The sequence below is a fragment of the Scyliorhinus canicula genome, chromosome 6 (genome assembly GCF_902713615.1).
Source record: "Scyliorhinus canicula chromosome 6, sScyCan1.1, whole genome shotgun sequence".
NCBI lineage: Eukaryota > Metazoa > Chordata > Chondrichthyes > Carcharhiniformes > Scyliorhinidae > Scyliorhinus > Scyliorhinus canicula.
The window spans coordinates 111,773,507-111,801,321 of NC_052151.1; the positions used below are offsets into that span (position 1 = coordinate 111,773,507).

General features: G+C 45.3%; 1 protein-coding gene across 4 annotated transcripts in view; it reads right to left on the bottom strand.

Annotated features, from left to right (window-relative positions):
* Nucleotides 1-27,815, bottom strand: part of LOC119967393 (protein eva-1 homolog A-like) — a 436,489-nt gene that overhangs the window by 210,458 nt on the left and 198,216 nt on the right. For 3 of the 4 annotated variants that reach the window (XM_038799894.1, XM_038799895.1, XM_038799892.1), the window contains exons 3-4: nt 23,308-23,431; nt 11,074-11,226 (exon numbers count right to left, since the gene is read on the bottom strand). In XM_038799894.1, coding sequence (XP_038655822.1) covers nt 11,074-11,226; nt 23,308-23,431 — 277 coding nt within the window. Of the gene's footprint in view, nt 1-5,764; nt 5,865-11,073; nt 11,230-23,307; nt 23,432-27,815 lie in introns of those variants that run through there. The other variant, XM_038799896.1, reaches the window with a different exon arrangement.

Genomic DNA, 27,815 nt, shown 5'->3' on the forward strand with positions numbered 1-27,815 from the left:
TCCTAATAAAAGTAAGGTTAATGGGGGGGGGGGGGGGGGGGGGGTTGTTGGGTTTCGGGTAAAGGGTGGATACGTGAGTTTGAGTAGGGTGATCATGGCTCGGCACAACATTGAGGGCCGAAGGGCCTGTTCTGTGCTGTACTGTTCTATGTTCTATGTTCTATGTTCTATCTGTCATTTCTGCTGCTAATCTCGCAGTTTTAACCCTCTGCTCTTCCGCATGAGTTTTCACTACATCAGGAGTTGAATTTTAAAACTCCCCCAAAAGTATAATTTTTCTGAGAGCTTCATACGTTTGGTCTATTTTCAAAGCCCTTATCCACCAATCAAAATTACTCTGTTTGATCCTTTCAAACTCCATGTATGTTTGAATTTCTAACCTTTGTCTGTAGGCTTCAGGCACTAGTTAATATGCACCCAAGATGGATTTTTTTCACCTCCTCATACAACTCAGATACCTCCTCCGGTAGGGATGCAAAAACTTCACTCGCCCTACCTACCAGTTTTGTTTGAATCAGTAATACCCACATGTCCTGTGGCCATTTGTTTAGCTACCGTCTCAAATGAAATGAAAAAGGCTTCTACCTCCTTCTCATCAAACCTTGGCAATGCTTGGACATATTTAAATAGATCCCCACCAAGCCTTCGACTATAACGCTTTCTCTCACTATTCTCATCACTATCATCCAACTGTACGTTTCCCTTTACGCCTGCCAATTTTAACTGACTGTCATGTTTCATGGCAATTTTCTGAAGTTCAAACTCTCACTCTTTGGGCGGAATTCTCCGACCCCCCATAGGGTCGGGGAATCGCCCGGGGCCTTCGTAAATCCCGCACCCGCTGTGGACGGAATTCTCTGCCACCCGGGAATCGGTGGGGGCGGGAATCGCGCCCCGCCGGTCGGCGGGCCCCCCGCGGCGATTCTCCGCCCTGCGATGGGCCGAAGTCCCGCCGCTGTCAGGCCTCTCCTGCCGACGTAGTTTAAACCGCCTCTGTGCCGGTGGGAGCAGGCAGCTCGAGCGGGCACCAGGGTCCTTGGGGGGGTGCAGGGCGATCGGACCCTGGGGGTTGCCCCCATGATGGCCTGGCCCGCGATCAGGGCTCACCGATCGGCCGGCGGGCCTGTGCTGTGGGGGCATACGTTTTCTTCCACCGCCGCCATGGCCTCCACCATGGCGGAGGCGGATGAAAACCCCTCCACCGCGCATATGCCGGTGGTGACGTCAGCGGCCGCTGACGCTCCGGCGCATGCGCGGACTCACGCCTTTCGGCCAGCCCCGACACTGGTCAGTGTGGCGCCAAAGGCCGTTGGCGTCAGTCGGCGGAGCGGGAGCCACTCCGGTGCAGGCCTAGCCCGAAAGTTGCAGAGAATTCTGCACCTTTGGGGAGGCCCGAAGCTGGACTGGTTGGCGCCACTCCGCTACGCCGGGACCCCTGCCCTGCCGTTTAGGGGAGAATACCGACCTTTATGTTTTTCCCTGATCTGTATCTCCCTTTCTCTTTCTTTTTTCTCTCTTTCTCTTTCGTATTCAAGCTGCGTTAATTCTTTCTCATGTTCCATTTGTTTAATTTGTAACTGAATTTTTGCCATTTCCAATTAGTTAAACTGTATCTCAGGCAAATTTAAATGATTAGCCACTGCCATAATTACCTCACCTTTTTGCATTTTGTCAGGCTTGTTAACTGCAATGTTTTTGCCAAATCTAACAGTCTGCTTTTAGTCTCTGTCCGTAAGGTACTGCGTGTGACTGTCTCCACCCCAAAAACATCTGAGCCTCTGAAAGAGCCATTTTCCACAACACACTCCCTACTTAAACTATAATACCATACCTGTAAAGCAACCACAATATGTTCACCCCTCACTGTCTTTACATTCACTAAGCCAATCCAATAGATAGACCTTTATCCCCCTCCAGCCCCCAATCGGTTGAGAGAACCCCAAAGTGTATCATGGAGTTCACCTGACCCACAACTTTTAATAGATTATGGTATGGGGAGCACACGGACCACTCTACATGTGTGGTACAGCAGAAATGGAAACAATATTTTGTAAAGCAAAACAATGTTTATTCTATGAACTCAAGGTAACCTTTTTAAAACATACAGTGAACATCTTAGCAACCATTAATTCAAATACAAGCCCCAAAGAATACAACACTACTTAACCCTTAAGCTGTCCTTTTAACATCCAGAAGGCTTTTTTAAAAAAACCTTTAACAGAAGCACATAAGGTTAAAGTCACCACTGAGAACAGTTATTAGTATTAAATCACCAAAGGATCGATTTATAGTTTTTAGATTAGAGAGAGAGATTCATACCCCTTCTGGCTGTGACTGCAGCTATCCAGCTCTGAAAACGAAACTAAAACACACCCTGCAGCAAACAGCCTAAAATGAAAGTAAAAAGCTGACAGACAGCTCAGCTCCACCCACTCTCTGACATCACTGATAAACATTCATTTCTTAAAGGTGCATTTCTTAAACACCCATTTCTTAAAGGTACTATTACATGACACCACCCACCATGGGGAGGATACGATCAAAAGGAGACCCCATTGACAGCAGTAAATCCCATCAACAGGCAATGGCAGGCTGGCTCTGCTGCTTCAACTTTTTGCAGCTTCAATTGTCCATCTGTTAATCTGTTGCAATGTTGCCAGCACCTCAAGTATCTCTCAGTGAAAAAAAAACTCCAATACATTGATAAGAATGCATGATTAGAATTGCACTTCCAATCTTATTTGTGTTATGGAAGCCTAAATGGTGAGGAAAGGAGCCACACTAAGGAGGCCAAAAGTGCCACAATATAAATCAAAGACAATTTAAAATCATTTTCAGGTCAGGGTCTAATTTATTTTAAAATACTAGAACTCTGTGCTCTGAATGATCAGCCAAATATTTGTTTCCCACACCTCCTGCATTCTGCAACCTCTTCAAACCAAACCTGGCACCGCCTAATCATTGTATCATATTGTATTTTCTTGTTAATCTTCAACCTTAGCAGTGTCCTGCCTTGTCTATTGGCAGGCCAGTTTTCATCTCAGGTCTGATTGCAGTTTTAGAAGCTTCTCATGCAATTATGATGTGCCGTGAGCAGTAGCAGATTTCCATTCAGGACAATCAAAATTAGATGTTGGAGTTCATATAGAATGTACAGTGCAGAAGGAGGCCATTTGGCCCATTGAATCTGCAGCAGCCCATGGAAAGAGCACTCTACTTAAGCCCATACCTCCACTCTATCACCATAAACCAGTAACCCCACCTAACCTTTTTTTTTTGGACACCAATGGCAATTCAGCATGGCCAATCCACCTAACCTGCACATCTTTGGACTGTGGGAGGAAACTGAAGCACCCGGAGGAAACCCATGCAGTCACAGGAGAACATGCAGATTCCACACAGACAATCACGCAAGCCGGGAATTGAACCCTAGAGCTGTGACGCAACAGTGCTAACCACTATGCTACCGTGCCACCCATTGCCGTCCTGTGGACAGTTCCACTGAATAATCACCGGGCTCCTGATCTCGTCATATAACTCTTCAACCTGAACGTTTCGGCTCATGATAACCTCCAATGCACTAAAAGCATGTTCTTTCAACTGGACCTCTATTTTTATTCCTGAAAGGGCTGGTAGTAGCTTTTTTTCTGCAGAAGTGATTAATTACAAGTGTCTTTCACATACCGAGCAAATGATCAGGTCCAGTTACTCCAACATCATTTTTTTAAAAACAACATACAATACTGCTTTCATGACCTCAGGTCTAATGTGAACGAGACTTCTTGTACAAGTCTGAGTCTTTATTATCTCTCTCTCTCTGAAACAGCGAAGAGTGAAAACAAAACTGCTTTAAGCTATGCCCAAGGAAATTATTTCTACTACCCTAAACAGAGACATCACTGTTTCCTATTATTCGTTAAGTTCTTGGCAACGTACCAGGGGAAGCCTCACAGTTCACTGTAACATTGTTCTTAACAATCCACCTAGTTCCCACATATCTGCCGTGAAGTGAGTGCATTTCTTTTAGTTTAGCTCATGAACATGCCTGGTCTTCACAATTGATTGCACCACCCATTTTAATCACAGCTAGAGGAGTCTATCACCGTTGTGCTGAGCAATATCATTACATATCAGCCCTGAAAGTAGCAACACTAAAATGTTAAACCAAAACTTATCTATGTACTTCAGTATGTTTGTGAGAATTTTCAACCGGATTGTATTAAAATACAAAACATATTTTCAGACATGACAGCTTTATATCTTTAAATGGTTCAACACTTTTTGCACTTTGTGGATGTGTTTGCTTGCAACAGTACCAGACCAGACCCCAATGTATGTTAGGAAACTGGACGAGAAACCCCAACAACTTTGTAATGTGTCAACTGTGAGGAAAGGATACTTTACCCCCAGCAGTAATTCCACTGACAAATAGGGATCTTTTGCATTAAAACAAACTTTATTCTTAACACAGGACCAACTTTATTAACATCATAAAGAATGGCTTACAATTAACTGTTAAACAATTCTTAACAATAAAAGAAAATGAACTTCTAACATGTACCATCTCTCACCAATTAAGCAAAATCCGTTACAAGTCAAGAGTGACTTGTAAATAAAGTTAGCAAACACAGAGATACTTGCTGTCCTCAATGTGGAGAGTTGCTTTCAGAAAAGGAGAGAGATGTTTTCTAAGCACAACCTGCAAATTCTCTTGTTTTCGGCAACTAAAAGTTAAACTGCTTGCTACAGACCTGGCTTCACCCATCAATTACATAATCTCCATCCCACTAACTGTTGTATGACCATCTTATTAAGGCTAAACCATCTCCTCAATTATTTAAACCCCAAGGAACCTTCTTTCTATTGGCAAACGTCTATTAGCCCTATATAGGTAAATAATTAGCTGGTTATAATCAATGATTATCCCACTTTTACAGCATCTTAATTGCATATTTTGCAGACGCATCGCCTTCCACTATGTTAAGACAGGATTTATAAAAAATAAACAAGGATGGGATTCTCCATAGCCCGACTGAAAAATCGGAGGACTCCCAACGCAGGAATCGGGGCAGGTGCTGGTGGTGCTCCGCCCCCTGCCATTCAGCATCATTGAGACGCACGCTGCGCGTAGTCACAATGCCATTGGTATGCCATGAGTTAGCCCACCCGTGCTGTTCCACCTCCAATGGGCTGGGTTCCGAATGGCGCATGCCACGTGTGAACCAGCAGTCAGGAGCCTAGCGTGCCGTCATGTGGACAGTGTCCAGTGCTACCACATTCAGTCGAGATCCATGCCACTGCTCGAGGGGCTTCTGCCAGAGCTGGGGGATGGTGGGTGGGGGGGGGGGGGGGTGGGGGGGGGGAGGTGTGGCCAGGAGGTGGGTTGTGGGGTCGGGGTGGGCGGGTACGTGGTCCAGCACAGCCAGTGCCATCTTTTCCGGCGTAACCGGTGCGTGTGTGAGGGGTGTAGGCCTGCATGGCTCTGCAGCAGCTTGTCAGCCCTGCGCATGTGCAGCCTGGGACCCTGCGACTCTCTGGCCATTTTTCGTGCATTCCGTGAATGTTTCACATAGCGCCGGTGTTAGCCCCTCACCGGTAGCGGAATCGGTGAGGGTTTCATGACGATTTTCCCATCGTGAAACACCACGGAACCTCCATTGGCGTCGTCACTTAGCCTCAGGAACACAGAATCCAGCTCCAAGTCTATTCTTCATGTTAATTTTACAAATTCTACATCATGTTACTTTGGTTAACAAACACTTACATGTTTCCATTTATCTTTGGGTAACGTCTTGTGTAATTCACAGAGCCAGCAGAGGGTGAAAATTACCATTCCAATTTATTAAATCCTGTTTCATTATAATCTACAAAGAGTAAAAGATTGAAGCATGAGGTGCAGGGTAACTTTCCCTAAATTTAAAGTATTAATTGAGTCAAACTAAATAAACAACTAAGTGGAAACTACTGACAGGTTGTTTAGAATGATGAAGCTTAAATTGAGTGCATTTAATTAAAATAATATTGCCCCTGCTTAAAATATCATTACATATATGAGTAATTTGGCTGAAAAAATATTATTTATTTCAGGCAAAGCTGCTCTGCAACAGAACTGCTGTAAAAGTTTGTGAGCTGTAACGGAGTATCACAGATGCTGAAGGCAGTGTACATTGCAATAGGAAATATGCCTAGATTCGTAGGGATTATATAAACCAAGGTAATAGTATTTCTGCTGTATAATAATTAGTGGACTGTAAAATAAAATGTATGATTCAATTCCTCATCATATCCTACCCTTCCCATGATAAATGATTAACTTTCTAATGCTTGAGTTAATGCAATGCTAATGGAAGGAAATGCAAATTAATCAGTTCAAATCAGTAAAAGTTTAAATGAACTTAATTGTAATTATAAACTTATAATTATATATGTGGTTCAGGAATGTTCAGTCAGTTAGCTTACAGCAATTTTCCATGGTTTTTCAATGAAAAAGTTAACCTCTTATCAGTTCATTCATTGGAATTGCCATAAAGTGGATCATTCTAATATGATGCAACTTCTGTAACCAGATGCTAGAAAGAGGGGAATTTATAAAATTAATTTACCAGATGTGGGTGTGGCTGGCTAGGCCAACATTTATTTCTCATCCTAGTCGCCCTTCAGAAGGTGATGGTGAGGTGCATTCTTGGACCGCTGCAGTCCATGTAGTGTAGGTACACCCACTGTGCTGTTAGGGAGGGAGTTTCAAGATTTTGATGTCACGTCAGTGAAGGAATGGAGATATATTTGCAAGTCAGGATGGTGAGTGACTTGGAGGTGATGGGGTTCCCAGGTATCTGCTGCTCTTGTCCTTCTAGATAGTAGTGGTCGTGGGTTTGGAAGATGCTACATAAGGAATCTTGGTGAGTTCATGTAGTGCACCGTGTAGATAGTGCACACGGCTGTCATGTTTGTTGGCGGTGGAGTGATTGAATGTTTTGTGGAATGGATAGCAATCAAGCGTGCTGCTTTGGCCTGGATGGCGTTGGGCTTCTTGAATGTTGTTGGAGCTGCACTCATCCAGGCAAGTGGAAAGTACTCCACTATGTTCCTGATTTGTGCCTTGAAGATGGTGGACACACTTTGGGAGGGGTCGGGCGGGGGGGGGGGGGGGGGGGGGGGGGGGGGGTCAGGAGGTGAGTTACACTGAGGAATTCCCTAGCCTTTGACCTGCTCTGGCAGACAGTTTTTATATGGCTAGTCCAGTTCAGTTTCTGGACAATGGTAACCTCCAGGATATTGACAATGGGGCATTCAATGGTGGTAATGCCATTGAATGTCATGGGGCGGTGGTTAGATCCTCCCTTGTTGAAGATGGTTACTGCCTGGCACTTGTGCGGCATGAATGTTACTTGCCACTTGTGAGCCCAAGCCTGGATATTGTTCAGATCTTGCTGCATTGAGACATGCTTCAGTATCAGGGGGGTCACAAATGATGCTGAACATTGTGCAGTCATCCGCAAACATCCCCACTTCTAGCCTAATAATGGAAGGAGGTCATTGATAAAGTAGCTGAAGATGGTTGCACCTAGAACATCACCCTTTGGAATTCCTGCAGCGATGATTGACCTCCAACCACGACAATAATCTTCCTTTGTGCCAGGTATGACTCCAATGAGTGGAGAGTTTACCCCCTGCTTCCCAGTGACTCCAGTTTAGTTAGGGCTCCTTGATGCTATATTCAGTCAAATGCTGCCTTGATGTCAAGGGCAGTCACTCTCACCTCACCTCAGGAATTCAATACTTCTGCCCATGTTTGAATCAAGGCTGTAATGAGGTCAGGAGCTGAATTATCCCGGTGGAACTCAAACTCAATGAGCAGGTTATTGCCGAATAATTGCCACTTGATACTGATGATCGAGAGTAGACTGATAGGACGGTAAATGGCTGAGTCAGATTTGTCCTGTTTCTCGTGTACAGGACATACCTGGGCAACTGTTCATTGGCAACTTTTACCATTCACTATGAACATCGAAATAAGATTAGGTCCAATCAGTTTAACATTAAATAATAAACTGTAATAAGCTTAATAAGCTGATACAAATTAATTATTTATTTCAAAAAACCTCTTGGTATAATCTGATATAAGAACAGTGACATTTGAAAATGAACCATAATGAAAAATCATGCTATTCATTCATTCTGTGGAGTTTGCACATTCTCCACGTGTTTGCGTGGGTTTCCTTCGGGTGCTCTGGTTTACTCCCACAGTCCAACGATGTGTACATGAGGTTGATTGACCACGCTAAAATGTCCAGAGTGTTCAAACATTAGCTAACGCTACGGGGATATGGTGGGGCAGTGGGCCTACGTGGGGTGCTCTTTTGGAGGGTCGGTGACGCCTCGATGGGCCTAGAGTCATTGAAAACCATGTCAATTTTGTCCCTATCAAAAAACCCATCATTAGTGCATGCAGTTCCTGTTACACCTCTAGATGGCACTGTAATAGTTGCCTTCAATGCCAAAGATATCATAGCTGTCTGCTGCACACTCACTCGTGCCTAGCTTTTCTGCCACCAATCATCTTTTTGCTGCTGCAGTCATAACCTACATTAGACCCTACTATCTGCCAATCTGATCACTGATTATAACTTGGGCTACTTTGTTTGTTGAAATGTATGTCCTTTTGAAATATTCTAAAATTTACATATATTTTTAAAACTATATAAATTCAAATCCATGTATTCTACAATGTCAATAACAATATATCATGCATATTATGTGTACATATTTTAAATATTTTTAAAAACACAATCTAAGTGTAGAACACACATTTATTATCGCACTTTACAGAAAATAAGCTAATATTATTCCCTCCTCCACGGTCAGATACAACCCCCCCCCTCCCCATTCTACCTTCCCCATCTCCTCCAGCTTCTCTGCCCCATCTAACCCACTTCACCTTTCATCCCTCTCTGATCTGTAACCTCCATCCATGCTCTACTTTTCCCTGTCTCCCAGCTTCTAACATTCCTCTACCACTGACTTCACAGCCAGTATTACAGCCTGAGCTCTCTTTCCCTTCCTCTCACTCCTCTCTAAACCTTATTCCAATCTTACACCTGAATGATCAGCTACCATCTACAAATTTGAATGGAGAGGAAGTCTGTAAAGTAACACTGAGTGTACAATGGAGAAGAGAGGAAATGAAGATCATGGTGAAACAAACAGGACAGATTGGTCTTTGGCAAAAAAAAGAACTGTAAGAATTGAAAGAGAGAGTTTTAAAAGAGCCACAAGAAACTTCTCAATAAGTTAGAAAGAGAATAAATACTTGTGAAATGATTGGCTAAAATTGAACTAATTGATACATAGCTAACCTTAACATTTGCAATATGCATTCTCGACACGTTAACCATCCTTGGCGTGACATTTCCAACTGTCCTGGCATGATGTTGTTGATAGTATTAATTTATCTTAATCTCTCCATCTCCTCAAACTGTCTTACCTTTCTAGCCTTAGTTCACAGCTGAGCCTGGGGCTGTTCTCACCCAATATCCATACATGTGCACATTGTTACAACAGCCTGGGGTAGTACGTGGTCAATTCCAGCCCCATGTGCCTCGGAGTCACAGCATAAGTGAATTAACCGATACCTCTTATAAAAATACCCGTGGTATTTGGTCCTTAGCTGCCCAATATTCACAGTCATCAGGTTTATAAATGTAAACCCAATTACTGTTTATTTATAACAAGAACTATCATGAAATAAGCAGTAAATGCAACTTAGTAATGACAAGTTAATGCCCAATACCCACTTTAACGTTCCCGCACCCTCTACACACACACACAAGACAGACAAACACAGAGGGGAGGAAAGGGGGATTAAAAATCATAGTGGAGGAATAAATAGCCTTTGTTTCAGATGATGGTTCTTTCACACACTTTCTTCACAGTAAGCTTGCAGAATAAAGTCTTTGGTTTGCAGCCTGTAATGATCTTCTTTGTAGATTCATTCATTCAGGTACTTGTACTTTAAAAATGCATTACTTGCAGGTTTTCCTGAAGAGGCACCTTATTTCTCATCAAACTTTGCTTTCAGTTTGTGGTTTGTCTCCAGGCCTCTGTAGTTCCAGGAAAACAGAATGCAGAGGCTTTCTGGAGAGAAAGTCAACCCTCACTGCGGCCCTCAGGAGTTGGTTTGATGGATCTTTCTGGAGAGAGTTAGCTGGACCTTTCTTTCACCGTGCGGCCAGAATCAAAACTGAAACCAAACTCAAACCTTGGGACTCTGAAAAATATCCTAGTGGAATAAGATCCAATTACCACCTGTTACCAGGCAGAACCCAGCCTGATCCAATCACCACCTGTTACCAGGCAGAGCACAGACTTTTGGGCCAATTCAATGGCCACCAGCCAATCAATAACACTGAGTCCCAACTCATCTCTCAGCCATTGATGCCAGCCAGCCTGCAGCTTCGCTTTAAACCATCACAGCCTTCTGGATTCATCCTGCTTGAATTAAAGATACAGGCTTCTTGCCTTTAAAAAACATGTCCAATAATCATCCACAGATCAAAAATGTAATGGCAAAAAGTAAAAGAAAGGGGAAATAGGGGATAAATGGAATAAACAGGAAAGACCCGGACAACATCCATAAAACTTTACCGGATAACGAACAGGAAAAGAGACATGTCCAATTTTACTCTTGCTAACTATAGGTTACTGAGCTGTATTAGACTCTCAGCCGGGATCTGCTAACTGTACCTCCCCAATCTGTGAAGCTAAGATAGTCACTGAATAAACTTGCACAGGCATCAGGAGAACTGAATTTAAATTTCATGATGGAAAACTATACATTCATAATATATGGTCTGTTCTGAAAGAACACCCTACCTAGGCCCACATACCTGTCCTATCGCCGTAACCCTCTAATTGTTTAATAGTTTATTAATTGGAATGAATACAAGAATATGCAGCAGGAATTAAAAAAGCAACAGTCTTTCCATTTTGCCTTTATGCATGATTTGCTTCAATATTTTCATTGATATATATGTATTTAGTCAATTCTTAGCTTGGGTAGCACGTTACACGTACCTATTGCCGGAGCTCCAACATTCTGGAAAGGACATTCCAAGCTTCCCTCCTGTGACCGGCCAAAGATGGCAGAGTAGATGGCTATCACCATACTCCGTTTACAGTTCAGCCGTAGTTTGTCATCTTCACAAGCCACTTTACTCTTGTATTCATCTGTAATTACGTAAAATGACTTGTTAAGTTCTCCTTTTAACCAACCGAATCAGAATTCCACCTTTTACCCAGCTTCTGGAAACTGAGAATTAAACTGGCTAAACCACCTTATTAAATCCTTAAGTTCATGATTAATCAACAGTAATTAAATGATCACATTCCTTTGTCTGTGCTTAGCTGTTACACTTCAGGATATCATACCATTTTTAAACAGAAAGAGATGGGAGGAAGGAAAGTTACATTTAATAGTTATGTGTTAATGTAAATATATTTCCGCAGCTTTTTAAAAATCATTAACACAAAAGGTGATGTAAGTTCTGATGAGCTAAGCTTTACTGTTGTAAACCAGATAATTTGTTAGCATCATAGATTCCCGATAGTATGGAAGGAGGTCATCCGGCCCATCAAGTCCGCACTGACCCTCCGAAAGCGAAACCCCCACCCCATCCCATAACTCCACCTAATGTTTGGCTATTAAGGGACAATTTAGCATGGTAAACCTACCTAAACCTGCACATCTTTGGACTGTGGGAGGAAACTAGAGCACCCGGAGGAAACCCCTGCGGGAAGCAAGTAGAAACTCCACACAGTCACCCAAGGTCGTAATCGAGCCTGGGTCCCTAGCGCTGTGAAGCAGCAGTGCTAACCACTGAGCCACCATGAACACGTGTTAGGAGATCCCTGTTCCAGGTACTTGACAGGGATTGTCTGTCTGTTTTAAGTTTACAGTCTAAGAATAATTATTTTATAAATCCATTCTGCGAACAAATGGCCAAGAAAGGTCCTGGAATGTGATGATTTGGGGCTGGTTTAGCACAGAGCTAAAGAGCTGGCTTTGAAAGCAGACCAAGGCAGGCCAGTAGCATGGTTCAATTCCCGTACCTCCCCGAACAGGCGTCGGAATGTGGCGACTAGGGGTTTTTCACAGTAACTTCATTTGAAGCCTACTTGTGACAATAAGTGATTTTCATTTTCATTTCATGATTGACTTCCCCAGGCTTGGTCCATTACAACTTGTTATAGAAACTGTGCACTCACTACTATGCGTGCCTATAATGCTGCCGATGCTACTCAACACCAAGATGCTATGAGTTGCATGGAATCCTGTCCAAGGGATGTTTCACCAGTATGCTCAGTGTCCCTAACCTTTTGTATCTGTTTTGTTACCTGTGTGGTAGGTAACATGTGCTACTCATTCCTTGGCTAATGAAGAGGTCTTCTGAATCTCGATGAAGAAGATTCGAACTCATTCAGTAGTAACAAAAGGTTTATTGAGTAACTATAACAATAATTGCATGAGTTCTTTACTTCAACTTTGATACTAGTGTTAAGATTAACAAGATCTAACTACAGTAACTATACGTAACTCCACGAGCCATCTGAACTACTCTGCTATTGCCCTGGTCACAGTGCACTCCCGAGAGAGCCAGAGACCCAATGTGGTTGCCTTTTATACCCCTGTTGGTCCGGCCCTCTAGTGATCATAGAATTTACAGTGCAGAAGGAGGCCATTCGGCCCATCGAGTCTGCACCGGCTCTTGGAAAGAGCACCCTACCCGAGGTCAACACCTCCACCCTATCCCCATAACCCAGTAGCCCCACCCAACACTAAGGGCAATTTATCATGGCCAATCCACCTAACCTGCACATCTTTGGACTATGGGAGGAAACCGGAGGACCCGGAGAAAACCCACGCACACACGGGGAGGATGTGCAGACTCCGCACAGACAGTGACCCAAGCCGGGAATCGAACCTGGGACCCTGGTGCTGTGAAGCAATTGTGCTATCCACAATGCTACCGTGCTGCCCATGTGATCATGTGGTGCTACTGATTACACATTAACCCCTTGTGCACATGCACATATAGAGATCACTACAGATCAACTGTGCTTCCACACATCCTGAAGTAAGGTACCAGGTGACATGGCCTGTACAGCAGCTGAAGCAGTTTCTGCATGTGTGTGAGGCATTTGTGCAATGTGGCAATTGACTTTATTGTGCTGGAACAACAAGTGCCAGCCCTGAGCTGCATGTTTATATCCCCCACCTAACTACAGCATTCCATCTTAAAACATCAAGCAGCATGGACAATTAAACTTCCACCTCTGTGATCCCGGTGTAACCAAAATATTCCAAACAAACTCATGGCCGTGGTACATCTGTGGTCATTCAGTCCATGAACGCAACAACTTTCCTTTTCCAGGATCCTAAAAGAGGTAGCTGAGGAGATTGTTGAGGCATTGATGGTGATCTTTCAGGAATCACTGGAGGCAGTAAGGGTCCCAGAGGACTGGAAAGTGGCTAATGTAACACCACTGTTTAAGAAGGGAGGGAGGCAGAAGGCAGGAAATCATAGGCCGGTTAGCCTGACTTCAGTCATTGGTAAGATTTTACAGTCTGTTATTAAAGATGAGATCGCAAAGTACTTGGAAGTGCATAGTCAAATAGGACTGAGTCAACACGGCTTTGTCAAAGGGAGGTCATGCCTGACAAATCTGTTAGAGGTCTTTGAGGAGGTAACAAGGAAGTTAGACAAAGGAGAACCATTGGAAGTGATTTATTTGAATTTCCAGAAGGCCTTTGACAAGGTGCCACATAGGAGATTGTTAAATAAGTTAAGTGGCCATGGTGTTAAGGGTAAAATTCTGGCATTGATAGAAGGTTGGCTGACTGGCAGAAGGCAGAGTGGGGATAAAGGGGTCTTTTTCAGAATGGCAGCAGGTGACTAGTGTTGTGCCTCAGGTGTCTGTGCTGGGACCACAACTTTTCACAATATACATTAATGATCTGGAAAAAGGAACTGAAGGCACTATTGCTAGGTTGCAGATGATATAAAGATCTGTAGAGGGACAGGTAGTATTGAGGAAGCAAGGGGGCTGCAGAAGGATTTGGACGAGCTAGGAGAGTGGGCAGTGAAGTGACAAATGAAATGAAAAATGAAATGAAATGAAAATCGCTTATTGTCACGAGTAGGCTTCAATGAAGTTACTGTGAAAAGCCCCTAGTCGCCACATTCCGGCGCCTGTTCGGGGAGGCTGGAACGGGAATTGAACCGTGCTGCTGGCCTGCCTTAGAACATAGAACATAGAACAGTACAGCACAGAACAGGCCCTTCGGCCCTCAATGTTGTGCCGAGCCATGATCACCCTACTCAAACCCACATATCCACCCTATACCCGTAACCCAACAACCCCCCCCTTAACCTTACATTTATTAGGACACTACGGGCAATTTAGCATGGCCAATCCACCTAACCCGCACATCTTTGGACTGTGGGAGGAAACCGGAGCACCCGGAGGAAACCCACGCACACAGGGGGAGGACGTGCAGACTCCACACAGACAGTGACCCAGCCGGGAATCGAACCTGGGACCCTGGAGCTGTGGCGCATTTATGCTAACCACCATGCTACCCTGCTGCCCCTTGGTCTGCTTTAAAAGCCAGCGATTTAGCACAGTGTGCTAAACCAGCCCCAGCTGGTTTATGAAATATAATGCGGAAAGGTGTGAGGTTATGCACTTTGGAAGGAAGAATTTAGGCTTAGACTATTTTCTAAATGGGGAAATGCTTAGAAAATCAGAAACACAAAGGGACTTGGGAGTCCTTGTTCATGATTCTCTTAAGGTTCACGTGCAGGTTCAGTCGGCAGTTAAGAAGGCAAATGCATTGTTAGCATTCATGTCAAGAGGGCTAGAATACAAGACCAGGGATGTACTTCTGAGGCTGTATAAGGCTCTGGTCAGACCCCATTTGGAGTATTGTGAGCAGTTTTGGGCCCCATATCTAAGGAAGGATGTGCTGGCCTTGGAAAGGGTCCAGAGGAGGCTCACAATAATGATCCCTGGAATGGACAGTTTGTCGTATGAGGAACGGTTGAGAACCCTGGGTCTGTACTCGTTGGAGTTTAAAAGGATGAGGGGGAATCTTATTGAAACGTATAGGATACTGCGTGGCCTGGATAGAGTGGATGTGGAGAGGATGTTTCCACTTGTTGGAAAAACTAGAACCAGAGGACACCATCTCAGACTAAAGGGACGATCCTTTAAAACAGAGATGAGGAGGAATTTCTTCAGCAAGAGGGTGGTGAATCTGTGGAATTCTTTGCCGCAAAAGTCAATGGAATCACTGAGTGTCTTTAAGACAGAGATAGATAGGTTCTTGATTAATAAGGGGATCAGGGGTTAAGGGAGAAGGCAGGAGAATGGGCATGAGAACAATATCAGCCATGATTGAATGGCGGAGCAGACTCGATGGGCCGAGTGGCCTAATTCTGTTCCTTTGTCTGATGGTCTTTTGCACAATAGCAGTCCTTCCCCATGCTACCTTTGTGAAAAAGCAGCCAGTGCCTCACAGCCTCTGTAGCTGCTTCCCATTCGCGCTGACTAGGTGAAAGTAAGCCGTCAACCTTTACACAATAGTGGTCACTGAATAACTAGATCACTCTTTCAGAGCCCGCACAACTCAGTAGGATTTTTAGGAAACGGGGGGGAGGGGTTCAGGTAGTAAAGTCCTGGATTTCTGTCTTCCTAGTTTGAAGGCTAGGCGTCATTAGATTGACACCCCACTTCAGCTCACCAGTTCTGAGAGTGGAAGTTTCCAATGCTAGTTATATTTTTGCCTCTTTGCCAGGCAGGTGGGTAAATACAATTTTAGAATGGAGGGGCTGGCTCCTGGGCTGAATCAGTTGGTGGCCACAAACAACGGGCTGAAGTATTTTAGAGAGGCCCTTGAAGGAGAAGGACTCCTGCTTCCACTCGATACACCTAAAGAAAAACGAATTAAAAGTTTACTGTGCAGTCCCATTAAGAAATCACATCAAATTGATGTGGAAACTGCAGTAAATTGCTGGTTTAGCTCACTCAGCTAAATCGCTGGCTTTTAAAGCAGACCAAGCAGGCCAGCAGCACGGTTCGATTCCCGTACCAGCCTCCCCGGACAGGCGCCGGAATGTGGCGACTAGGGGCTTTTCACAGTAACTTCATTGAAGCCTACTCGTGATAATAAGAGATTTTCATTCATTTCATTTTTCATTTCATCTGCTTTTATATCAAATCCTGACAGGCGGTATGAGAGACCACTGCTCCGGGAAAAGATAACGGCAGCCCTGTGAAGTGAACTTCTAAATATTCCGAAGTGGACCAGCCTCTTTTGCTACATTTTTTAAACTTAAATGTTCGCAAAGAGTTGGCTGGTGTTGGCAAGCATTAAAAATATAACTCGCATTGTAAACTGAGCTCTGCACAAATATATTAGCATACACGTTTAGCTCCAATTTGTCGACCAGACTGCAATATGAAGCCAGCAGTATAAGCCACTTGTTGGCTTGCATTTCTATATAACAGAAGGTGGTGTCAAAGTGCCTGTAATATACGAGTAGGATAGGATCTTCAGACTGCTTTAAAAAAAAATGGCAAGAGCCTTTGAATACAGTCAAAAGTTACAATGGGTTTCTCTTTAACTCTCCCTTGTTAAAAATCTATAACTCCTGTTTCCAATGTGTGCTTACATGCTTTTGTTTTATTATCAGGCTATTCTTTTGCTTCAGTCACGCTTTTACCAAATACTAAAGCAAACGCTGGGTCGAATGATGGTCTGTTCTTATAGCCGGATTTGAACGGATTGGGAATGCCAAATATTCAAAAGGTGGAGAAGTATATGCAGTCTGAAAGGTTTTTTAGAATAATGCAGTTCTGCGTCCTCGGAGGTCAAAGGTGATGACCTCCACCCCTCCATTCTAAAATTGTATTTACCCACCTGCCTTGCAAAGAGTGTCTTGGTACAAAAGCTCGTCTCCCTGTACTGCCCTCTCATCAATACAAAAAGCTGCCTCAAAGGCCATTAGTTTCTGTAATGAAATAGTGCCACAAGCACATTACAACGGCCACGTGCTCCAACAGCACCAGAATGGAAACTACTTGTGATGGAGAAATGAGTGGCTAAATGGAATTGTAGTCACTCCAGAGATAAAATAAATTATCTGCTGACTAGCAGCAGGATTTGGGATAATCAAAAATTAAAACGCAATCCAATGTTAAGTGTGTTTATATAGGAGATGAATTGAAATTATAGATGGTTTCTATTAAGCAAACACACTGACAAAAGTGCTGTGCTCTGCAGGCAATTTACAAAGGGTTTGACACTTTGCCAGCGAGTCCAGATTTGAAAACTTCCTGAAGCTAAATCTCGAATAAAATAAGCAGGTTAAAAAGTGGCATTGGGTGTGAGTTGAAGGAAATCAATGAGCTAGTTTGACCTCAGAATAATCCACCTGACTGACAAACCTAAAAGAGGTGAAGGAAAACCAGTGCTTTAAAATTTCAACCTGAAAAAACAGAACAATGTTAGTGACCTTCCAGCCCAGGCTAAATGTGAAAACAAGAGCATTATCTATCTAAAACAGCATTCTATTTCACTTACGAAAGGAAACAAAACTTAACAAACAGAAATAACCACTCTACAGTTTCTACAACTTGCGCTTCAACTCAGCTCAGCCTCATCAATGAAGTCTGACCCAATTGGAAGGTTTAACTTTCTTTTAAATGTTGAATATAAATTAGGTTTAAAAAAGCAAGCTGATTTCATGGATTTATCTCTGTACACAAGTGTTCCATTCATCTTGAAATGATAAGCTGCAGGGGTCGTTCCAAACAGGGAGATGTGGTTTATTCATTCTTATATTTGATGTCCCCTATAATGTTAACAAGCAGGGTTTTGTCTCGGAGCAGATATTATTTCAGTCAATAGTTGGTAACCAGGTAGCAACCCATGCCAATACTACCTACAACTCTGACGATGAGACTGATATGAGGGACGCATATTTCACTGATTCCATTAGTACTGACAGTTTTGCAAAGTAACAAAGGAAGCATTAATCATCTAAAAACAAGTGGCATCAAAGTTAGTTGCTTTGTTTTTTTTTCCTTTTGGAGGAACATGAACCACAGGAGGCTGTTGACTGCTAAACTGATTTATTATTTCCTACTGGCATTCCCTAATGATATTAACAAATGAATTCTCTTTAGGCAAATAATGCTTTTTAAAAAAAGGCCCAAAGAATTATATTAGCATTACATGTGTTTCTTCTACCATCGTTCCGATGATTCACAACAATATTTTCCTGTTGCCAGGAATAGGTTTACCAACTCCGGCCGGGCATATTCCAGGAGACATTGGTGGAAATGTTGTCACAAAATCCTGGTGGCCTGGTGTAACTGGGTGAGCCCATCAGGGGTGGGGGAGGGGGGGGGGGGGGGGTCTAAAGTACCAGACACTAGCGGGAGGGGATGGGTTTCTTTGACGCATGTAAATGAACAAAAGATAGACCCGCACAGACATACGCGTGCGAGCACACACACACATACAGATACCCAGGGGCTCTTGAAGGATGATACCCTCAAGCTGTCATTTTGTGTTCCACTCTCCAGCTAGTAGTGGCCCAAGCTTGCTCCCTCCTGAAGGTTACATTTGCAGACTCAAGTGCTGCATCTCTGGGACCAAGGGCCAATTTCCTGGCCAGCTCACACCATACTCACCTCAGTGCTGGCGTGGAAAGAATATAGACAGGGTACAAGCAGCAACATTCATGAGCTCAGTACATCTGGCACAGTCTAAGGATCCTCCTGTTAATAACACTGTCTGATCCTTGTTTTTTTCCTTTTAATTTCTGTTATTCTGCTATTTTAATTTTTGCAACTGGACAGTAAATGGGTCCTATACCTTTAAGATGGACTTGAACTTCCATTTAAAAAATGAAAACGCCATCAAGATGTGCTGTTTGATTTGACATCAGTGATGACACATCTTGATGGACTTGGCTGATGGTCAGTAGGCTGTTTCAGATTGCAGGGCCTTATCAATTGATCATGCTGATTGGTCAGGTTTTTCTCTGGAATGTTCCTTCCTCTAACAGACTGTGTTTCCAGTTTTAGTTTCATTTTGAATTCAGAATTGAAAGAAGCTCTTTTGACTTTCTCTATCCCTGAAAGTGTAAAGCTCTCTCAAACACCCAGCTGGAGAGTCTGTTTTCTCCTCAGTAAAGCTGGAGATCAATCTAGTGAGTGTGGAAACCAAGCAAGAGTAAAACCCAGGTGGAGAACTGGGTTTGAGGGGAGTCAAAGAAAATCTCTGGCCTTGAATAATGTAACAATATTACACATATTAATGGTTTATTAAAGGCAATGCAGGAGATTTTAGGAGATTTGGTCAGTAGTTTAAAAATCCTTTTAAAATTTTGTGTGGGGAACCCTGTTCTTATCTTGGAAAGGATACTGGTCATTCTGATAGAGTTGAAAACAAATAAGAATTACACAGGCATGAGGCTGTGAGGGAATCCTACAGCTGGGAATTCTGACTGAATGCTACTGCCAGCAGATGCTCGTTAGCGATCCAACCAGTGGTTTCAAACATACCGCGTCCTGGGAGGACTGCCTGCTGCAATGACTTCAATATTTGAAGCAAAGCCACTTGTCTTCCATTTCACTGTGGCTTCACAGCACCAGGGTTCCAGGTTCGATTCCCGCTGGGTGACTGTCTGTGCAGAGTCTGCACGTTCTCCCCGTGTCTGCGTGGGTTTCCTCCGGGTGCTTTGGTTTCCTCCCACTAGTCCTGACAAACATGCTGTAGGTAATTTGGCATTCTGAATTCTCCTCTGTGTGCCTGAATAGGCGCCGGGACGTGGCAACTAGCGGTTTTTCACAGTAACTTCATTGCAATGTAAGCCTACTTGTGACAATAAAGATTATTGTTATTATGATTTTCCCCTCCCCCTCCCTCTTGTGTGCGTTTGGGTAGAGGCTGGGACGGGAAAAGGGGGAGTAGTAGATTGGCTAGCTGATATTCTATTATAATTATTGCATGTCTTATCTCTATTTTTGTTACAAATAAACAGTTGTTGTGTTTCACTTACAAAGCAGGTGCCTGTAAGTCATTGGAACAGTCAAGGGCCAGAGATCTCAGAAACCTCATAGGAATTATTGGTTTCTTCACTTGTGTTGGGACTCCAGGGTATGTGGGGCTGGAATCGACCATACACTAGCCCAGGGTGTCGTAAGAACAGCCATGACATAATGTCTTATATCATCACGCTGTCCAACTCTGAGCAGGAGTGCTGGCTAACCTGCTGCCAAATGGCAGTCAGTGAAATGGACTCTGACTGCTAGGAAGGGAGTCATCGATTAATGGGGAATCCTATCATTTTAAAAATCTGCTGCATTGCCTTTAATAGACCATTAATGGGTGTAATACTGTTACATTAATCATAAAGAGTTCAGAATCAATTGTTATGCACATGCATATTCAGGGTGCCACATTTCCTGCTGCTTTGTAGTCAGGTGCTGAGCAACGATGGGTATCACCGCCAGCTACATGGAGACTAAGAAATAGACTTGCTAAAGCTCCAGTCTAAATGTGTGATCATTTTAAACTTTTGGAAAACCAAAAGTCATAACAATGGGAACATTGGAATTCATCTATCAGACACATCAAGAAATGCCTACTGGTTTCTAATGAGGATATTCACTTAAATTCAACCTTGAGGGATTCTCAAATCTGCTAACATGCTATTTAGACTCAAAATAACTTTAAAAAGAGACAAAGTTCACATAAGCAGTCCTAGCTGCACATATAGGAGAGCCCTATTTCAGTGTGAAGCTTACATGGTGAGCAAATGGCTCAGGCCCGATTTACAAACTTGTCAATGGTATAGCGCATGGAACATAGGAATCACATTGCGTATATTGACCACTGTCAGCCGGCTTGCGGTAGATAGTATTTTGGAAACTCTGACAGGATTTCTCAACTAACATGTTGAGAAAAGGGAGCTCATTAGACTGTTCCATTTCAAATATGAATTTGAACATGGAATGGAACGTATTATAGTGTGTAAGGACCTTCTTCCATGCTGCTGCAGAATCAAACATAGCAAATATATCAGCTACATATCAGAATTATGCAAGATGTAATAGGTCAAGGGTCATCCATTGGAAATGCTTTTTTTGTGGAAACCAGTGTTAGCAACAGCTAAGCCTGGAGGGGATCTCATGGCATCAACATTTGTTTGGATATATATGTCTTAATAAACTCAACTGGATGAGTTTCAAAGTTTAGAAGTTCAATAAATGCAGATTCAGAAAATTGCAGTGTGTCTAGATTGCCATGATATAGTTATGCAACACACTGTCTATGGCTCCCTTGACTGGCACATGAGTGAATAGACTGGCAGTGTCAAACGAGTGCATAAGCATCGCATTGTTGTTGATATGCAGGTCACATATAATCTTCACAAAGATGAAGGAATTCCTCATCAGTGATGTGAAAAACGCACTCAGAATTGGTTGTAGCAACTCACTCAACCATTTGGCCAATTTATGTGTGCAGAACTAGTCATAGATAACTTAGGGTGTAATAGGTCATCACATTTGTGTGCCTTGGGCAGCCCAGACATATGGTGGCATCATGAACCATAAGGATAAATGCTGTCATATACACCACATGGCAGCTCATTACTCTTACACAGGGTTGTGCGGTCATGCTTGGTGGCAGGTCCAATGGATACAAATTTAGACCAATCATTAAGAACAGCATGAATTTTGTCAATATAGTCACACTTATTGAAGATGACTATTGCAGTCCCTTGTTAGGCTTGGAAATAGCTTTACATTGCAGGACAGATTCACAGCAGCAGTTGCAATTTAAGCAACTACATGAGCTAGCTGCTCAAAAGTTGCATTCATAACTCTTAAGTTTTTGACAACAGGACTCTTAAAGCAGCACCGTCCTTTCTTCCAACTTCTTACTACGTTTAAAATGGCCGTTATTACCCAAGCCCATTGGTACAGCAGAAAATGCTCACTAATTTTCTAGCTGAACTCCACAGAAACAGGAAGAACATCTAGAATCAGAAATAGACATGAATGTAAGGCTGTAATGCTTTGAAAGTAAAAACATTATTTAAATAATTCTGAGCAGATGTGCCATAACAAAGGGAATCAGATCAGACCCTCATGGGCTGGATTCTTTCACCCGCCGCAAGAATACCACGGGCGAGGGGCAGACAATGGAGAAGTCCATTGATCTCAGGCGGGATTCTCCGCTCGTCGGGCAGATGCGGCCAGAGAATCCTGCCCTTGGTCTTAAGCAATAAATGGTTTGAATGTTGTTAAGAACAAAGATTTCTAATGGCTTTATTTCTAAATCAAACTATCCAGCGTATTTTCCATTTGACAGTGGGATTCTGGTCTCCATTTTACCTACCCAATTTTAAAACACTGTACAATAAGGACAGGTTTTATCCATAATTGACATCAGTGTAACATTTTGAATGGATCATCAAAGGAACAGATAGAAGAATGACGGGTGGGATTCCCGGATCCTGAGGCTAAGTGCTGACGCCGTCGGAAACGCTGTCACGTTTCTCGACGGATTCAACACGGCCCCAGGATCAGCAATTCTGGCCCCTAGAGGGGTTCACACCGCTCCAGCTGCTGATCTGGCCGTGGAATGGGCGCCAGTGGATGCGCGCATGTGCAGTGGTTCCGGCGCGAACCTGCACATTCGCAGTCCCACCTGTGCGATTTCCATGTATGCGCGGTGTCTCCCTTGTCCGCGCCGGCCCCAACCCAACACGGCACAGCAGTACAGGTGCCAGCGCGGAAGAAAGGAGGCCGGGAGACAGCGAGGCCGGCTCAACGATTGGTTGGTCCCGATCGCGGGCCAGGCCACATCGGAGCCCCCCCCCCCCCCCCCCCCCCCGGGGTCGGATTCCTCCTTACCCCCCCCCCCCCCCCCCCCCCACAGGCCGCCCCGAGCCCTTCAAAGCCGAAACCCATTCTGAGCCGGCGGGACTCGTTTTTCTTTTATGGCCGCTCAGCCCATCCGGAATCGTGGGGTAGCAGCATAGAGCAGCCCCCGACCTGCACCGCGCCGACCATGCCGGCCCCAATGGCACTCTGTGGAGAATCGCGTCCCGGCGTCGGTGCGGCGTGGCGCGATTTGCTCAGACCACCGCCAATTCTTTGACAATGAATAGCATAAAAATGTTTCTCATCATTCAAAGTTAAACAAATGGTAGATGTGCTACTTACTTGGCCGACACTTGTACCAAACTATGAGGTATTTACTGGTTCCAGGACAAGGATCTGTCCCAAATATTCGACCATTGACAAGAAGCTGACAATTTCTTCTGTCCTGGCACTCATCCAACATTTTCTAGAGAAACACCAAAAGAAATTGGTCAAAGGTTATGCGATTTTTGCAATTGAAGTGCTCTTCAAAAAATAAGGGCGGATTAATTTAAAGAAGACTTACACAATGGTAGACCTTCCAAAATATTGTGAAAGAGTGGGCATGGCATCTTCTTTGTTTACAACATCAGTCCTATCTAAATGATTTCTCCTACTTCCATTTATTCAGTCATCACCTTGAAAGCAAATTGATCTCCACAAACATTTTTTCATTTTTTTAAAAATAAATTTAGAGTACCTAATTCATTTTTTTTCCAATTAAGGGGCAATTTAACGTGGCCAATCCACCTAGTTTGCACATCTTTTGGGTTGTGGGGGCGAAACCCACGCAAACACGGTGAGAATGTGCAAATTCCACATGGACGGTAACCCAGAGCCGGGATCGAACCTGGGACCTCGGTGCCGTGAGGCCGCAGTGCTTACTCACTTCCCCACCGTGCCGCCCATTTTTTTCATTCTTAAGCCACTTATCAAGTCATGTTTCTATGATGATTCTATGAGTTTGCCACACTGGGAAACCTAGCTACAGAGGACATATGGGCCCAGAACTTCCACTCCCCAAGGGGCCCCACCCCAGAGGTATCCAAGAAGATGCAGTGTAGGATCCCCAGAGTTCCACAACAAGGACTGCATGGGAAGTTTAAACTTCCAATGGTAATTAACCTGCACCAAGAACCATCCGATTAAAATCAGAAACTTTGGTTGGTTCCAACTCTCTTACCTGGATAGTTAGCCAGGACAAATTTAAAACATTAAATCACTTATAACTCCAGGGTAACTATGGTGCTGACCCACTCCTGACTCCACCACTGGATCCTCCCGGCTATCCACGAACTATACCCCCACCCCCTCCACTCACTAACCACCTGACAACCGCCCAACCAGCCACAGCCCGATTTCAATGCCAACCCCCGACTCGTCATTGGCTTTCTTCTGACTGCCCTGCCAACTCCCCCACTTTCACATCACCCTGACTACCCTTCCTGTCTACCCAACTACCCACCAACCCAACTAACCTCTGACTATGCTTGACAAACCTCAACTGTCCACCCAACCTGCCAACTACCACCCCACCGACTAGCCCACCCCACCCCTGACTACCCTGCTGACCACTTTACTACCCCTCACCCCGCAGAATAACCAATTAACTCCCAACCAAGCCCCTAACCCCTGACCACACTCCAAACCTCTCCCTGATTACCCAACACCACCCCCCACAACACCCTCTATCCAATTGTCCTGACCAAATGACCCCCCCCCCCCCCCCCCCGAACACCCAACCCCCTCTACAGCCCGCCCTGGCTCCAGGCTACCCTGCTCTATCACCCAATTGCTTTACACATTTTGCATCTCCCTGGTTTCCCAAAGTGTCTGGGACCCTTAAACGTACCTGCTTTGTGGCAGATAGTGCCGTAAAAGGGGGAATTGGTTTCATTTCCTCCAATACTGCTGCCCTGTACTGAGAGTTGCTGCACTGCATATTTCCCACCAGACCCAGGAAGGAACATCTAGCAAGTAATGTGCAGCTCCCGCCCTGGGTATATAAAAAGGAGCAGAGTGGCAATCTCATGGTGTCGGCCACTTTGCAGAAGCTCCAGCTCAATCCAATCTGCTGCCTGCCCTGTCCTCAGTACAAAGAACAACGAACATTACAGCACAGGAACAGGCCCTTCGGCTCACCAAGCCTGCGCCAATCTAGATTCCTTATTTAGACCTACCACTTATTGCCCAAACAATCTATTCCGTCCATTCCCCATCCATTTATTTGGCTATCAAGGCACATCGTAAACATTGCTATCGTGCCTGCCTCCACCACCTCCACTCGCAATGCAAAGGGCAGAAATAGGCCAGCAGAATTAGCCACAACTCCCCTTGACTGAGGGTGCGGGTGAGGAGATATGGGGTGGGATTCTCCCATTCGGCGGCTGAATGTCCACACCCTCGGAAACGCCATCGCATTTCACGACGGCATGAACGGGCCGCTGGGAGTACCGATTCTGGCCCTTACAGGTGGCCAGAATGGCGCTGGAGTGGTTAACGCCGCTCCAGCCTCCCATCCCGGCGGGAACCGTGCGCCGCGAGATCTGCGGTGGCCTCCCTCAATGTGCCGGTCCCAACTCAACATGGCGCGGGAGTTCAGGGGCCGGCGCGGAAGAAAATTGGCTCAGGGAGCGAGAGGCAGGCCCGCTGATCGGTGAGCCCCGATTGCGGGCCAGTCCCCATCGGAGGCCCCACCAGGATCGGAGCCCCCCCCCCCCCCCCCCCCCCCCCCCCCCCCGGACAGGCCGCCCCCCGACCCTGCGCGCAGAGTTCCCACCGGCTGTGACCAGGTGTGGATGCCGCCTGCGGGACTCTGCCTTTTTAGAGCAGCCGCTCGGCCCATCCGGACCGGAGAATCAGCGGGCGCAGCGCCAAATGCACCGGAGAGCTGGCATCGGAGCAGCGTGGTCCAGTTGTGGGGATTCTCCGGCCCGGCCCCGGACTGGGAGAATCCAGCCCATGATTAATGAAATAGCTTTAATTTTCAGAGCTTCTGCATAAACAGTAACCTCTTGAGATTGATATTGGAGGTTGCCCAACAAATTGGAAACTGTGACACAGCAGCCATCAGCATCTTTGGACAGGGGAGAGGGGAGAAAATCATCTTACTGATCGTTGTTTGCCTAACCTGTTAAATAAATAATCTCATGACATCAGAATTAATATATGTATTTTACCTCCAGGCTCACAAGTTATCTAATGCTGCATCACATTTGGTAATGTTTCGGTCTTCACTGTCTGGGCAATAGCAGCTCACACACCCAATTATATGGCCTAGCTGATATTCATTCTGCAGAATCAGGAAACGTCCAATGGGTCCATAAACCACTGAGGAATAGGTTCCAATAATGCACCACCTTGCAGCGAAGACAAAATTGTACCCACGCTTTATTTAAACAGTCCCTGAACTCTACCCATTCTCTCAAGAATACTAGCTTCAATTGACAATACTGATTTACACATTTTTTACTAATAGTTTACAAAAAGATCATGCGGCGGGATTCTCCGACCCCCCGCTGGGTCGGAGAAACGCCAGGGGTCGTCGTGAATCCCGCCCCTGCCAGCCTCCGAATTCTCACACCCCCCAAAAGTCACCGCTGCGTGAATCCCGCCGCCCGCTTCGGAGAATGGCGAGGACCGGCGCGACTCAATGGGTCCCGGGGCCGCCCGAATTCTCCGGCCCGCGATGGGCCAAGTTCTCGCCTGTTTTTGCCGGGTCCTGCTGGTGTAAATCAAGGTAGGTCCCTACCGGCAGGACCCAGCACCGTGGGTGGCCTCCGGGGTCCTGGATGGGGCGCGGGGCGCTCTGGCCCCGGGAGGTGCCCACACGGTGGCCTGGCCCGCGGTCAGGACCCACCGATCCGCGGGCGGGCCTGTGCCGTAGGGACACTCTATTCCTACGCGCCGGCCTGTAGGCCTCCGCAATGGCCCGCGCGAAGGTGAACCCCCTGCACATGCGCGGGGATGACGTCAGCAGACGCTGACACTCCCGCGCATGCGCAGACCCGCGCCGGCCGGCGGAATCTCTTTGGCTTCGGCTGGCGCGGAGCCAAAGGCCTTCCACGCCAGCCGGTGGGGCGCAAACCACTCCGGCGCCATCCTAGCCCCTGAAGGTGCGGAGGATTCCGCACCTTTGGGGCGGCCCGACGTCGGAGTGGTTCCCGCCACTCCACTGCACCGTTTCTGCCCGTCTCAGAGAATCCCGCTCCATATGTTAAAATGGTCAAGAATTGCTGGGTGTAGAGGTGGTCCCGAGTTTAGAGGTGGTGATATTTGGGGTGTCGGAGATGCGGGAGTCCAGAGGGTGAGAGACGCCGATGTTTTGGCCTTTGCCTCCCTGGTAGCCCGGAGACGGATTTTGTTGGGGTGGTGGGACTCTGAGCTACCAAAAGCTGAGGGTGGCTGAGCGACCTGGCGGAAGCTGGAGAAGGCTATGTTTGTCTCGAAGGAGTCGGTGGATGGGTTCACACAGAAGTGGAAGCCATTTGGGGGGGGGGGGGGGTTAATGCTGGGAAAGCTGGGGCACAGAAATTATCCTGTAGCTTCAAAAGTTGATTTTCACAAAACGTTTCTAACAAAAGGTCTTTTTCCATTTCACAAGAGGATTTCCACTCATTTGTGCTTTCTCGGATTTAAGTATCATGTGGTTATGTTGAGGGGTTTGCCATTAAAAGCGCAGCAACATTTAGTTTATTATCTTATCGGATTCTTCCTTGTCTTCACTAACCTTCGTAAACAAATTTCCCATTGTGTTGCCCGTAAACCCTTTGCCTTGTTGTTGGCTGTGATGCTGAATACAAATGGCCAGC